This window comes from Sapajus apella, unplaced genomic scaffold (assembly GCF_009761245.1).
Source record: "Sapajus apella isolate SASKATOON/1434 unplaced genomic scaffold, GSC_monkey_1.0 scaffold166, whole genome shotgun sequence".
Lineage (NCBI taxonomy): Eukaryota > Metazoa > Chordata > Mammalia > Primates > Cebidae > Sapajus > Sapajus apella.
Window position 1 is genome coordinate 2,032,434 of NW_022437106.1, and position 12,517 is coordinate 2,044,950.

Genomic DNA, 12,517 nt, shown 5'->3' on the forward strand with positions numbered 1-12,517 from the left:
TACAAAAAATCAGCTGGGCATGGTGGTGCGTGCCTGTAATCCCAGCTACTCAGGAGGCTGAGGCAGGAGAATTGCCTGAACCCAGGAGGCGGAGGTTGCGGTGAGCCAAGATTGCGCCATTGCACTCCAGCCTGGGCAACATGAGTGAAACTCCGTCTCAAAAAAAAAAAAAAAAAAAAAAAGCAGCTACAACCACCACTGCCTGGGGCTTGGTTTGCGGGAGGTGGTGGTATTACTTCCCATGGGAGAGAATCTCTCTGAGCTCAGGGCACACAGCCAGTAAGAGGTGTTGTCAGAGTTGGAGTCCAGGCTTTCTGTCCCCAGACTGGCACTCTTCCCTCTGCCACGCTGCCTGACCACGGGGTGAAACTTAGCCCGTAAAGCCTCACCTAGAGACAACCCTAATGCTCGGTTTGAATCCACTTTTATTCAAAGGGAAAAGAATCCCACCGACCAAGACACGGCCCCTCAGACCAGGGTCCAAGAAGCCCCTGCTGGAGGACGACCCTCAGTGCGCCAGGAAGATCTCATCGGAGCCCACTCCTGGCGAGAGTAAGAGCCACTGGGCTGGGTCGAGGCAGGACCAGCCTGCTGCATGCTCAGAGACGGCCCCTCTCCTTCCCCACCTGGGCACAGAAGAGTAGAGTCAGGTTTCTTCAGCATTTTCAGGGCACCAAGCAGTCCTGTACCACTGGGCCAGAGTGCTTCCCAGGCACCCCCCAAGATGGTGAATGGAACAGAGTCCCCCTCTAGCCAGGCCCCTGGCCCCTGCTGCTCCTCCGTCTCTACTCCTACCTCTAGTGCTTTGCAGGTTGGTGACAGATTGGCACATGCCAGTGTCTCTGGCATAGCCTGCCTGGCTTGGGGCTTGGCTCTTTGCTGCTGCCCCAGAGGGCAAGCAGGAGGGTGAAGGCGTGTCCTAGGTCCCATCTGTAGAGAGCCAGGTCCCTTCCCCAGCTCCTCTACCCCCACCCCCCTCGAGTTACTTACTCACCTCCCCTCCCTCTTTAGTTATTGCTGTGCGTGTGAAGGAAGAGCATCTAGATTTGGCCTCGCCCAACAAGGCTTCAAGTCCAGAGCTGCCTGTCCCCATTGAGAACATCAAGCAGGAAATGGACAACTGAGCCCCCCTGCCACCAGCTTGGCTCCTAGCTGGAAGCCAGCCCCGGGGTTTCTCCTCCACCACCACTGAGCCTCTGTCTGTGTAAATTTTGCCTGGTGCTGTGAAGACTGGACAGTGGAGGACCTGCTGGGGTCTCCTGGGACCCGCCTGTTGCCTCTGCGATCCCCTGTGGAATGGCCTAGGTGACTGGGGCTGCCTGAGGTCTTCTGTGAACCACCTCCAGCCAGAGTTCCCGAAGCTGGAATGCCAGCTGCCTGGGTGCCTGCTTTTCCTTAAGATGACCTTCCCACCACAGCCTTTAGTTCCCAGGTTGGGGCCACCCCTGTCACACTGGAAGACAAGATAGTGCACTCTGTGTCTGCCCAAACGACTCATGTAAATTAAGTTCCAGCGCAGCTCTCTGAGCAGGATAAGGTCCCCTGACAGTGAGTCGTGTGATGGGAGTAGCCTCTGCCTCAATTCACCAAGCAGAATGCCTCTCAGCCTCATGTGTTGGTCATCTGCCCCTCCTAAGCTCCCCAGGGATGTTGGGGACCCAGCTTGGCTGGGCAGCCGAGAAGCAGTGACCAGGATGTGGATTTTGGTGACCCATGTGGTGGCCTTGAGCTGTTTGCTGTGTTTGCATGAGCGTGGACTCCCATTTCCTAAAGGAAATGCCCCAGGAAGGACAGTGGGAGGAAGATGACCTGAGGGTGCACTCTGGCTCTGCGGCATGCTCCTGGAGCCCTGCTAAAAGTCATTCATCCAAGAGTCCCTTGTAGTTAAAGGAACCAGTTCCAACTGGAGCCTCTGGGAGAGCTGGGCATGTATGCTGTCTTGGCCTTGTGTTCCTACCGGAATGAAGATGCCATGCCTGCAGGTGCCATGAACACAGGGCCCTCAGGACCAGGGTGACAGAGCTGGAGGACACATCTGGCTGCCATTGCAGCCTCACTGGGCTCCCCAGACTTTGTGTCTGAAAAATTAAATCCCCTACTTGCCTGAGTCCAGTTTGTTAGATTTCTGTTCCTTGCACAGTGTTGTGACCCACCACCTCATGGTGGTATGGATTATGAATGCCACGAGTCAAGACACGAGTGTGTGAGGCCATAAAGAATGTCGGCTGGGCATGGTCGGTGGCTCACGCCTGTAATCCCAGCACTTTGGGAGGCCAAGGTGGGTTGATCACCTGAGGTCGGGAGTTCGAGACCAGCCTGACCAACATGGAGAAACCCCATCTCTACTAAAAATACAAAAAAATTTAGCAGGCATGGTAGCACATGCCTATAATACCAGCTACTTGGGAGGCTGAGGCAGGAGAATCGCTTCAACCTGGGAGGCGGAGGTGGCGGTGAGCCAAGATTCTGCTACTGCACTCCAGCCTGGGCAATAAGAGTGAAACTCTGTCTCAAAAAAGAAAAAAAATGTCAATGTTACCTGTCATCAGCTCAAGTTCCCTGTCTTAGCCACATATTGTCCTTATTTACGGTTCTGCCATTCTCCCCAAAGACTCAGCTCCCCAGAGATGGAGCCTTTGCCTGTCCCTAGTGCCTGGCACTTTGGCATCAAGGTGGCCTTGAGTTTGTGTAAAGTGGGAATGTGCACGTGACCATGTGTTGCTGGCACCTAGAGGTCAACTTGATTTGCCGGAGATGGACTATTGATCGCTTGAAAATTATGCTCAATGCACACAGCAGCCTTGTGCCTCAGTTTGCCCTTGGAGGAAAGTAAAGTTCTTGGAGTTGCAGCAGTGAGGCTGCTGGCAGGGAGCCATCTTGCAAATTCCTCATCCCTGCTTCTCCTGCCTCAGGACCCACAGGGGCTCCTGGTACTGGTAAGACCAAATCCAGACCCTTTAAGAACCTGCTCTGCACCCCTGGTCCTTTATAGTCGGCCCTTTGCTCCAGGGAAAGGGAAGCTAAGGGAGCGCCATTGTACCAAGAGCCCCTACCCAGGTGCCAGGTTAAATACATATCTAGGCTAGGTGCAGTCACTCATGTCTGTAATCCCACCACTTTGGGAGGCCAAGGCAGAGAAATCACCTGAGGTCAGGAGTTTGAGACCAGCCTGGCCAAATGGTGAAACCCCATCTCGACTAAAAATACAGAAATGAGCTGGGCGTGGTGGCAGGTGCCCGTAATCCCAGCTACTCGGGAGGCTGAGGCACAAGAATTGCTTGAACCTGGGTGGGGGAGGTTGCAGTGAGCTGAGATCACACCACTGCACTCCAGCCTGGGTGACAGAGTGAGACTTTGTCTCTAAATAAACAAGTATCTAAATGGCTCATTTCGCCATCACAGCAACCCTGTGTGGTACTGATGACAAAAAGGAAGGCTCAGCTGGGCACAGTGGCTCATGCCTGTAAACCCAACACTGGGAGGCCGAGGCGGGTGGATCACAAGGTCAAGAGATCAAGACCGTCCTGGCCAACATGGTAAAACCCTGTCTCTACTAAAATACAAAAATTAGCTGGGCGTGGTGGTGCGTGCCTGTAGTCCCAGCTACTTGGGAGGCTGAGGGACAAGAATTGCTTGAACCTGGGAGGTGGAGGTTGCAGTGAGCTGAGATCATGCCACTGCACTCTAGCCTGGTGCCTAGCAACAGAGCAAGACTGTCTCAAAAAAAAAAAAAAAAAAAAAAAAAGGAAGGCTCAGTACCGTTTAGTGACTTGGCTGCTTAAATTTATACCTCTTAAGGATGGCAGTGGGGTTGAACCCAGGTTTGTCTGCCAGATGATGTAGTAAGTCAATCATTCAGCCTTCCTGAGCATCTTCTGGGTGCCAGGCACCAACCTAGACACAGGCATCGAGGGAGACTGTGGCAGATGTCTAGCCTCGTGCCTTCAGCAGGTGAGCAGCTCCAGCCCAGAACAATGCCAGCGCATGAGCCTCAAGATAAGAACCCTCTGCTGCCAGGACCAGTGGCTCATGCCTGTAACCCCAACACTTTGGGAGGCTGAGGCAGGTAGATCACCTGAGGTCAGGAGTTTGAGAACAGCCTGGCCAACATGGTGAAACCCTGTCTCTACTAAAAATACAAAAATCAGCCAGGTGTGGCACTTGCCTATAATCTTAGCTACTTGGGAGGCTGAGGTAGGAAAATTGGCTTGAACCCCAGAGGCAGAGGTTCCAGTGAGCCGAGATCGCACCACTTCACTCCAGCCTGGGCGACAGAGCGAGACTCCATCTCAAAAAAAAAAAAAAAAAGTGAAAGGAGTATCTCCATGTCAGAAAGGGTGGCTAGGTCAAATGGGCTGAGGTCCTGATTACAAAGCCACTATACCGTGTGTGGGGGTGGGGACCTGGGGTGTCCTTCCCCTTTTAACCGAAGCCCTGACCTGGAAGTAGACTCGGAGCTTCCACTCCTGAGCCCAGCTCAGCTTCCACATGCATGTCCCCAGGGCTGACACAGAGAGAAAGCACTCCTGCCTTTCCCTAGTCATGCCATGTGACTGCCAACTGAGATTAGCGCTGCTGTCATCAACACTAGTTCTGGGTCTGGCTTCTAAGGCAGAACTGGCTCACCCTCAGCTTGGGGTGTTTTTAGGGGTTCCTTCCCAGCTCCCAGCCAGAGATCAGGAACACTTTATGGACTAAATTGTGCTCATCCCAGAAAGACAGGTTGAAGCCCTAACCCCAGTACCTAAAGAATATGTATGAGCTTACTTGGATATAGATTCCTTCTAGAATATAAACACCACTAATGGCCCCAGGGCCCCCAGATTTTCAAAATGCAGGTCCAGGGGAGGCAGAGCCCTCTCCCCACCTTCCCAGGCCCCACTCTATTCTCATTTTCCCTTGAAGGGGCAGAGACAGTGAGGCACCTGTGCTATGCTCCCATTCCTGGGATCCTGGGCTGAGGGAGGCTGCTTAGGTCAGGCTGGGACATGGTTGAGTCAACAGTGATCTGGCAAGTATGGAAACAGCAGGACTGATTTAAGGACACATCTGGACCAGCACACTGGCTTATAGGAAAGGCCACCGTCTCACAGCAGGAGCAAATGGTCATTTCCTTGCAAACCCATCCTGGTGGGGGTAGGGAAGACGGGAGGGTGGACGTTACTGAACTCACGCAACCAGGTCATTGCCCAGCTCTGGAACATGATTTAGAACCAAGCCAAGTCAGGCTCCAGCTTCCTGGGCACTTTGGAACCTGACCCACCACCCACCGGAGCCTCACCCCTCCTGCCCCATGGCCAACCTTATCTGCTCCCCGCTGTCTTCCTTTGGTGGGAGTTCTCCTGGCGCTGGGCCCAGAGGCTGGTGTCCGCTTGGCCTTCCTGGCAGCCCAGCCCGGGCAGGCTTCAAAAACAGCAGCTGCAGCCTTCACCCTCTGGCCACGGGCACTGGGAGGGGTGGCACAGGTGGCCCCCACCCGCAGGTTCAACCCAGTGAGCCACCTGAAGAGAATAGAGAGCTGGGGAGCTGGCTGTGCTGACTCTGCGGAGAGCTTTCCTGAGAAGGTGAAGGAGGCCACAGGAATTGGGAGCAGTGGGTCCTACGGGTGACAGCAGCCTCTGCTGAAAATCTTGGTGGCTCACCAATTATGTGACCTATAAGTCACTTCAAGCCTCCAATCCCTTCTTTGTAAAAAAAGGATAATAGGCCGGGCGCGGTGGCTCAAGCCTGTAATCCCAGCACTTTGGGAGGCCGAGATGGGTGGATCACGAGGTCAAGAGATCGAGACCATCCTGGTCAACATGGTGAAACCCCATCTCTACTAAAAATACAAAAAATTAGCTGGGCATGGTGGCGCGTGCCTGTAATCCCAACTATTCAGGAGGCTAAGGCAGGAGAATTGCCTGAACCCAGGAGGCGGAGGTTGCGGTGAGCCGAGATCGCGCCATTGCACTCCAGCCTGGGTAACAAGAGCGAAACTCCGTCTCAAAAAAAAAAAAAAAAAAGGATAATAGGCTGGGCACGGTGGCTCACATCTGTAATCCCAGCACTTTGGGAGGCTGAGGCAGGCAGATCACAAGGTCAAGAGAGTGAAACCATCCTGGCCAACACGGTGAAACCCCATCTCTAGTAAAAATACAAAAATTAGCTGGGCATGGTGGTAAGCACCTGTAGTACCAGCTACTCGGGAGGGTGAGGCAGGAGAACCGCTTGAACCTAGGAGGTGAAGGTTGCAGTGAGCCGAGATCAGGCCACTGCACTCCAACCTGGCGACAGAACAAGATTCCATCTCAAAAAAATAAAGCGGGGCGGGTGGGATAATAACAGCAATAATAAACAGTTAGAGGGCTTACAACGTACCAGAAATTCAAATCAACTTACGTATGCTAATTTCATTATTAAAACAACCATCATGAGGTTAGATTCTATATCCCCCTTTTTACAGATGGGCACCTTTTTACAGATGGTTATATGGCTTGTAGAATTAGTTGGTAAAATGGCAGAGCCAGGACTGGAGCCCAGGTCTGCAAGACTCCAGGCTTCTTGTGACTTTATTTTTGGGATGGGAATCTCTGTCACGGAGGCTGGAGTGCAGTGGCACGACCTTGGCTCACTGCAACCTCCAGCTCCCAGGTTCAAGCGATTCTCCTGCCTCAGCTTTCCAAGTAGCTGAGATTACAGGTAGGCACCACCACGCCTGGCTAATTTTTGTATTTTTAGTAGAGACAGTGTTTCACCATGTTAGCCAGGCTAGTCTCTAACTCCTGACCTCAGGTGATCCACCCGCTTCCACCTCCCAAAGTGCTGGGATTACAGGCATGAGCCACTACACCTGGCCTCTTGTGACTTATATAATTATGTAAAGTGGCCTCACCTATGTATTAGATCCCAGCCCACTAGGCGGAGCAGATACTGTGCCTACTTTATGGATGATGGAATCAAGGTTCAGAGAAGTCCACCCCCAACCTCCCTAGGAAAGGTAACTGACCCTGGAAACGGTTCATACATGCCTGGCTCTGGCAGCACCTGCCCCTTGCCTCAAGCTGCTGGGCTGGGCACAGACATGGTGTGCCCAGGGAGATGATGGGGACTTGACTGACAGCAGCTGGGTGGTCTTTGGCTGGGGGTCTAGGCTGGGTTGCTCACCTGTGCAGCGGGAGCAGCTGGCAGTCACAGTGGAAGGGATTGCCGCTGAGGTCGATGAGTTCCAGCTGGCTGAGGCTGGGCAGAGCAGGCAGGGTCTGAAGCTGGTTCTTCTGCAGGTGAAGCCTCTGGAGCCCGGGCCCTAGGCCTGAAAAGGCCCCAGGAGAAATCTGCAAGTTGTTGTCAGGACCAGATGTGAGCTCCTGGCAGACCTCTCCCACCCCCAGGTCTGGGAGGGAGCCCCATCTTCCCTCAGCAAAGAGAAGTTGGAGAGCCCAGGGTGATCCAGCCAGGAAGTACGGTATGGGGCTGAAGCCCAGGCTGGTCTGATGTCAAAGCACTTGCTCTGTCCAAGTCACCCAGGTGCCCAGTTCATGGTCCACCACCCAATAATGGCAGATCCTCTTGGGGGCTTTCAATATGTACAAACAGTAAATGACCCCATCGTCCCAAATTCCTCCCTCCTCTAGGCTCCAGCAATGCCCTCCTGTGCAGGTACCGTGTGTGGCCTGGGTTCTGCCTGGACTGTCACTCACAGCGGCAGGGGCAGTCCTGGTTTATCTCAGGGTCTCCGTGCCCAGCCTGAGACCTGGCACCAAGGGGCTGGCAAATGCCTGTTGAGCCAATGCACGCTGCCTATGGCCTTGTGCCACCTCCTGCACCAACCCTGCCACACACCCAGTGCCCACCTGCTCCAGGCCACTGCTGTTCAGGAAGAGGTGCTGCAGCGACCTGCCCACAGGCTGGAAGGCCCCGTTGTGCAAGGCCCTGAGTGGGTTGCCTGAGAGCTGCAGCTCCAGGAGGCCAGGCAGCCCCTCCAAGGCCCCAGTGGGCACCTCTCGCAGCTGATTCCTGTCCAGGTGCAGCTTCTCTAGCTCCCAAGCTGGGCCCAGCGCCCCGGGAGACACTTGGGTGATGCGGTTCCCACTCAGGTAGAGCCAGCGCAAGGCCCGTGTTCCCCCCAGGTCCCCAGGTGCCAGGCGGTCCACAGCGTTGTCCTGCAGGTGCAGGGAGAAGAGACTGGGCAGGGCACGCAGGGCAGCCCCTGGCACCTGCAGGAAGCGGTTGCGCTCCAGGTACAGGTAGCCAAGGCGGGGGGCCCCTTCGAGGGCAGCAGCGCTGAGGCCTGCGATCTGGTTGTCAGAGAGGTACAGATAGATCAGGCGGCCCAGCCCCGCCAGGGCGCCCGCCTCCAGCTCCGTGATGCCGCACTGCTGCAGGTGCAGTGACACCAGGTGGCCCAGGCCGGAGAAGGCCTCTCGGGGCACCGAGGGGAAGTGGTTCCGCCTCAGGTCCAGGAGCTGGGTGTCGTTGGGGAAGCCGCGGGGCACCGCCTGCAGGCCGCAGCCCTCGCAGCTGCAATGCCGGGACTCCGGGGCGCACACGCAGGCGCCAGGGCAGGGCACAACCGCCTGCTCCCTCTCCCTGGGGCCGCGCGGAAAGGCGCGTGGAGGGGTGCGGGGTCCCGCCCCAGCCCGCTCCTCCCGCTCCTCCCGCTCCTCCCGCTCTTCCTCTTCCTGCGCCGCGTCTCCCGGGCAGCGCAGGTCCCAGGGCCGCAGGGCGTCCAGAGCTTCGCCCCTCAGGCGCCGCGGCCCTCGACACTCGCCGTCGGAGCGCACGCGCGCCCGCACCAGCCACTCCAGCAGGGGCCGCGCCTGGCAGCCGCACCACAGCGGGTTCCCCTGCAGTCTCAGCCGGCGCAGCTGGCCCGGGCCTTGCAGCGGGGGCAGGGCGTCCAGCTGGTTCCCGCGGAGGTCGAGGGTGTGCAGGCGCGGGCAGTGCGCGAAGGCCCTGGGACCCAGGGCCTGCAGGGCTCCGCCGTCCAGCAGCAGCTCCCGCAGGCCCGGTAGCGCCAGCCCGTCCTCCTCGCCCGCGTAGGTGAGCGGGTTGTAGCCCAGCTCCAGACGGGCCAGGCCGCGGGCCTGGGATAAGGCGGGCCCGGGCAGGGCCTGGAGTTCGTTGTGGTGCAGGCTGAGCCGGCGCAGGGTGGACAGGCCAGCCAGGGCCTCGGGGTCCAGCACGCTGAGCGCATTGTGCGACAGCCGCAGCCAGCGGACGCGCAGCAGGCCCTGGAAAGCCATGGCGGGCAGGTGGACCAGGGCGTTGTGGGCCAGGTTCAGCGTGGCCAGCGCGCCCAGCGCCCCGAATGTCCCCGGCCGCAGCTCCTCCAGCGCGTTCCCCTCCAGCTCCAAACGCCGCAGCGAGCCCAGCCCGTCCAGCGCCTCCTGGGGCAGTGCGCGCAGGCGGTTGGAGGCCAGGTTGAGCAGGAGCAGGCGGCCCAGGCCACGGAAGGCGCCCTCGGCCACCAGCTCCACCTGGCAGTGACGCAGGTCCAGGTGTGTAAGGTGGGGCAGGCCCTGGAACGCGGCTGCGGGGATCACCTTCAGCAAGTTGTCCTGCAGGTCCAGCCGCTGGGTCAGCTGGGGGCGACGAGGGGAAAGCAGGGCTGAGCCGGGCAGGGACCTCGCCTTTGCAAGTGCTGCCCTTTCCCCAACACTCTTCTCTCCCATCACCTTTCCCATATTTCCCGTCATCCGAACCCTGACACCTCCTCCAGGAAGCCTTCCTCTCCAGTGCCCTGGGCATCCCCCACTGTGGCACTTTTCACACTGTGCTGTCACTGCCTCCTTGCTCTTTCTCCTCCACTAGCTGACGACTCCGCAGGGCAGAGACCACACCTCACCCTGCCACAGCCCTGTCTCTCCACCACAGGGTCTGCAGTGAATTCAGGATCGATCTATGGGTTACCTACTTACTCCATTCACACAGTAGGGATTTTAAATAGATCATCTCCCTGTTTCTGGTTTTTATTATTCCCATTTTACAGATGTGTAAACTGAGGCTCAAAGAGAGCTTGCCAAGGTCTCCCGGCCAGGCAATGGGAGATCAGTTGGTGCCCTGCGCAGGCTCCTCCCTCTGCCCCACTGCCACTCTGTGCCTGTGCTCCCGCCTGCTGACCTCAGGGATGGTGTCTGGCACCTCGGTGAGGTTCTGGTGCCGGCAGGCGACATGCCACCTGGAGTTGTCACAGATGCAGGCCTGTGGGCAGCGCTGGGCGCCTGCCTGCCTAGCTGGGCCCAGCAACAGCAGTACCAGCAGCAGCAGCACCAAGGAGACATGGGTGGAGCTCCGGAGCCTGGAAGGGGGAGGGAGAGCCTGTTTACGCAGAAGCAGGGACTACACGCTGTCCCTCACTTAGTCCCAGTCCTGGAGCTGCGCCTACCCTGAAAACCCCTCAGAGCCCCCTCCTTTGGGTCCAGGAAAGTGCCCATCGCCCTGAGCCTCCTGCCCCCACCCCCCACACAGTGGAGGTCCTATGATTAGTCCTGTTTTACCTGGGAGGAAACTGAAACCGAGGTCGGAAAACCGACCTAGTGAGTCCCTTTGCCTCTCACCTAATGGCTCCGGTTCAGAGCCTGCTCTGGGGCTGTGAGAGGCTCCAGTCCCGGGAAGGCTCAGAAGCAGCCTGTCCTCAGACTGATATGATGCCAGCTCCCAGGGAGCAGGAGCGTAATGATGCCCACCACAGGGGAGGAAGGCATCCAGCCCAGTCCTTGAGCCTGAGCCCTTTTTTTTTTTTTTTTTTTTAAAAAGAGACAAGCCTTGCCCTGTTGCCCAGGTTGGAGTCTGGAGTGCAGTGGAATGATTATGGCTTACTGCAGCCTTAACCTCCTGGGCTAAAGTGATCCTCTCACCTCAGCCTCTAGAGTAGCTGGGACTACAGGCATGTACCACCAAGCCCAGCTAATTTTTAAATTTATTTTTGGCAGAGACAGGCTCTCGCTATGTTGCCCAGCTGGCCTTGAACTCCTGGCCTCAAGTGATTGGCCCACATTGGCCTCCTAAAGTGCTAGGATGATAGGTTCACCTCACCTACCCAGCTCACACGCAGCTTGTCCCTCCCCTCACCCACCCAGCTGGCCCCTCCTCTTCTCAGCCTGTGTCAGGCACATCCTCTCCCAATCCCTGGGCTGGTCCCTGCCCCCCAGGAGCCTCCCTCTCTCTGTTCACTGGACTGTTGCTGTCTGCTTTTGAGTCTCCTTTGGGTACCAGGCTCCAGCCCATGCCTTGGAGTTGGTGGCTTCTCCATAGCCTGTGGTGAAGGCTGTGCCCCAGGGTAGGCCAGAGAGGGGACCCATGGGGACAGATCCCCGAAAGGACAAGCATCCACGATGCAGGGGCCGCTAATGGGCTCTCAGACAAGCCCCGGAGGACTAGTCCCCGGCAGCAGCCACATTCCCACATGTGTCTCAGAACCCACCTTGGGAGACCCCTAGAGAATCCCAGGAAGTCCCCAGAGCCCCTGCCCACCAGCCTCTCTCAAGGCCCAGAGAGGGGCAGAGACACTTGAAGCCACTCAGCTGCTCTGAACCCCCCTTGCACCCTCGGACCCAAAGACTTACCCCTCCATGCCGCCTAGAACTGCCGGTCCAGCCTGGAGGCGCAGCGCAGGGAAAGGCCGTTTCTGCCTGGCGGGAGCCCCCCTCTGCAGCCCGCAGGCCTGGCAGCTGGGACAGGGCTGAATGGGAGGCATTGTTGGCGGCCCAGGCGAGCCGGGCTTCCCCAGGCTGAGGTGAAGGAGGGGCAGGTGGCGGATGGGAGCAGCGGCTGGAATTACAGGGTCTCCTGCCTGCCCCAGCCCAGGATGGAGGCCCAGGCCTGAGTACTTGGGCCTGCCCAACAGGGAGGGGACACGGGCAGCTGGCCGGGGAGTAAGCATTCCTGGGCTCCCTCCTGCCATGCAGGCTGCCCTCCCAGAGGCTGTTTCCTAGTCTCTGAAAAACACATCCTATTAATAAGTAGCTCTAGGGTCACAGTGGGGTTTGAGGCCTGCCCCTGGCACACAGTGGGTGCTTAAGGACAGGTGACCCTTTCCTTCCATCTGTTTGTGCTTATGCATTTACATACATTGTTTAATATAGACATACAGGATTCTAAAAATCCATTTATTTTTATTTTTTTTTTTTTTTGAGACGGAGTTTCGCTCTTGTTACCCAGGCTGTAGTGCAATGGCGCGATCTCGGCTCACCGCAACCTCCACCTCCTGGGTTCAGGCAATTCTCCTGCCCCAGCCTCCTGAGTAGCTGGGATTACAGGCACGAGCCACCATGCCCAGCTGATTTTTTGTATTTTTAGTAGAGACGGGGTTTCACTATGTTGACCAGGATGGTCTCGATCTCTTGACCTCGTGATCCACCCGCCTCGGCCTCCCAAAGTGCTGGGATTACAGGCGTGAGCCACCGCGCCCGGCTTATTTTTAATTTTTATTAGACAGAGTCTTGCTGGCATGATCTCGGCTCACTGCAACCTCCACCTCCTGGGTTCAAGCAATTCTCATGCCTCAGCCTCTCGAGTAGCTGGGATCACAGGCATG

The 12,517-nt window shown here is 57.2% G+C and overlaps 2 protein-coding genes across 5 annotated transcripts in view; one reads left to right on the forward strand and one right to left on the reverse strand.

The window, feature by feature from the left end:
• The window catches only part of L3MBTL2 (L3MBTL histone methyl-lysine binding protein 2), a 25,621-nt gene extending 23,513 nt beyond the window's left edge, over window positions 1–2,108 (forward strand). For all 3 annotated transcript variants that reach the window (XM_032267211.1, XM_032267212.1, XM_032267213.1), the window contains exons 16-17: window positions 436–552; window positions 1,012–2,108. In XM_032267211.1, the coding sequence (XP_032123102.1) occupies window positions 436–552; window positions 1,012–1,124 (230 nt within the window). In that variant the 3' untranslated portion in view covers window positions 1,125–2,108. The remainder of the gene's footprint in view (window positions 1–435; window positions 553–1,011) is intronic.
• On the reverse strand, window positions 406–11,662 carry CHADL (chondroadherin like). 2 transcript variants are annotated; one of them, XM_032267217.1, is made up of 6 exons: window positions 11,547–11,662; window positions 10,102–10,279; window positions 7,833–9,563; window positions 7,147–7,313; window positions 5,303–5,501; window positions 406–626 (listed from the first exon to the last, which is right to left on the reverse strand). In XM_032267217.1, exons 1-6 carry the CDS (start codon window positions 11,552–11,554, stop codon window positions 600–602), a joined length of 2,310 nt encoding a protein of 769 aa, XP_032123108.1. In that variant the 5' UTR covers window positions 11,555–11,662; the 3' UTR covers window positions 406–599. The 2 variants fall into 2 exon arrangements, with proteins under 2 accessions (XP_032123108.1, XP_032123107.1); XM_032267216.1 differs by lacking the exon at window positions 406–626 and adding an exon at window positions 4,262–5,008.
• Between the last annotated feature and the right edge of the window lie 855 nt (window positions 11,663–12,517).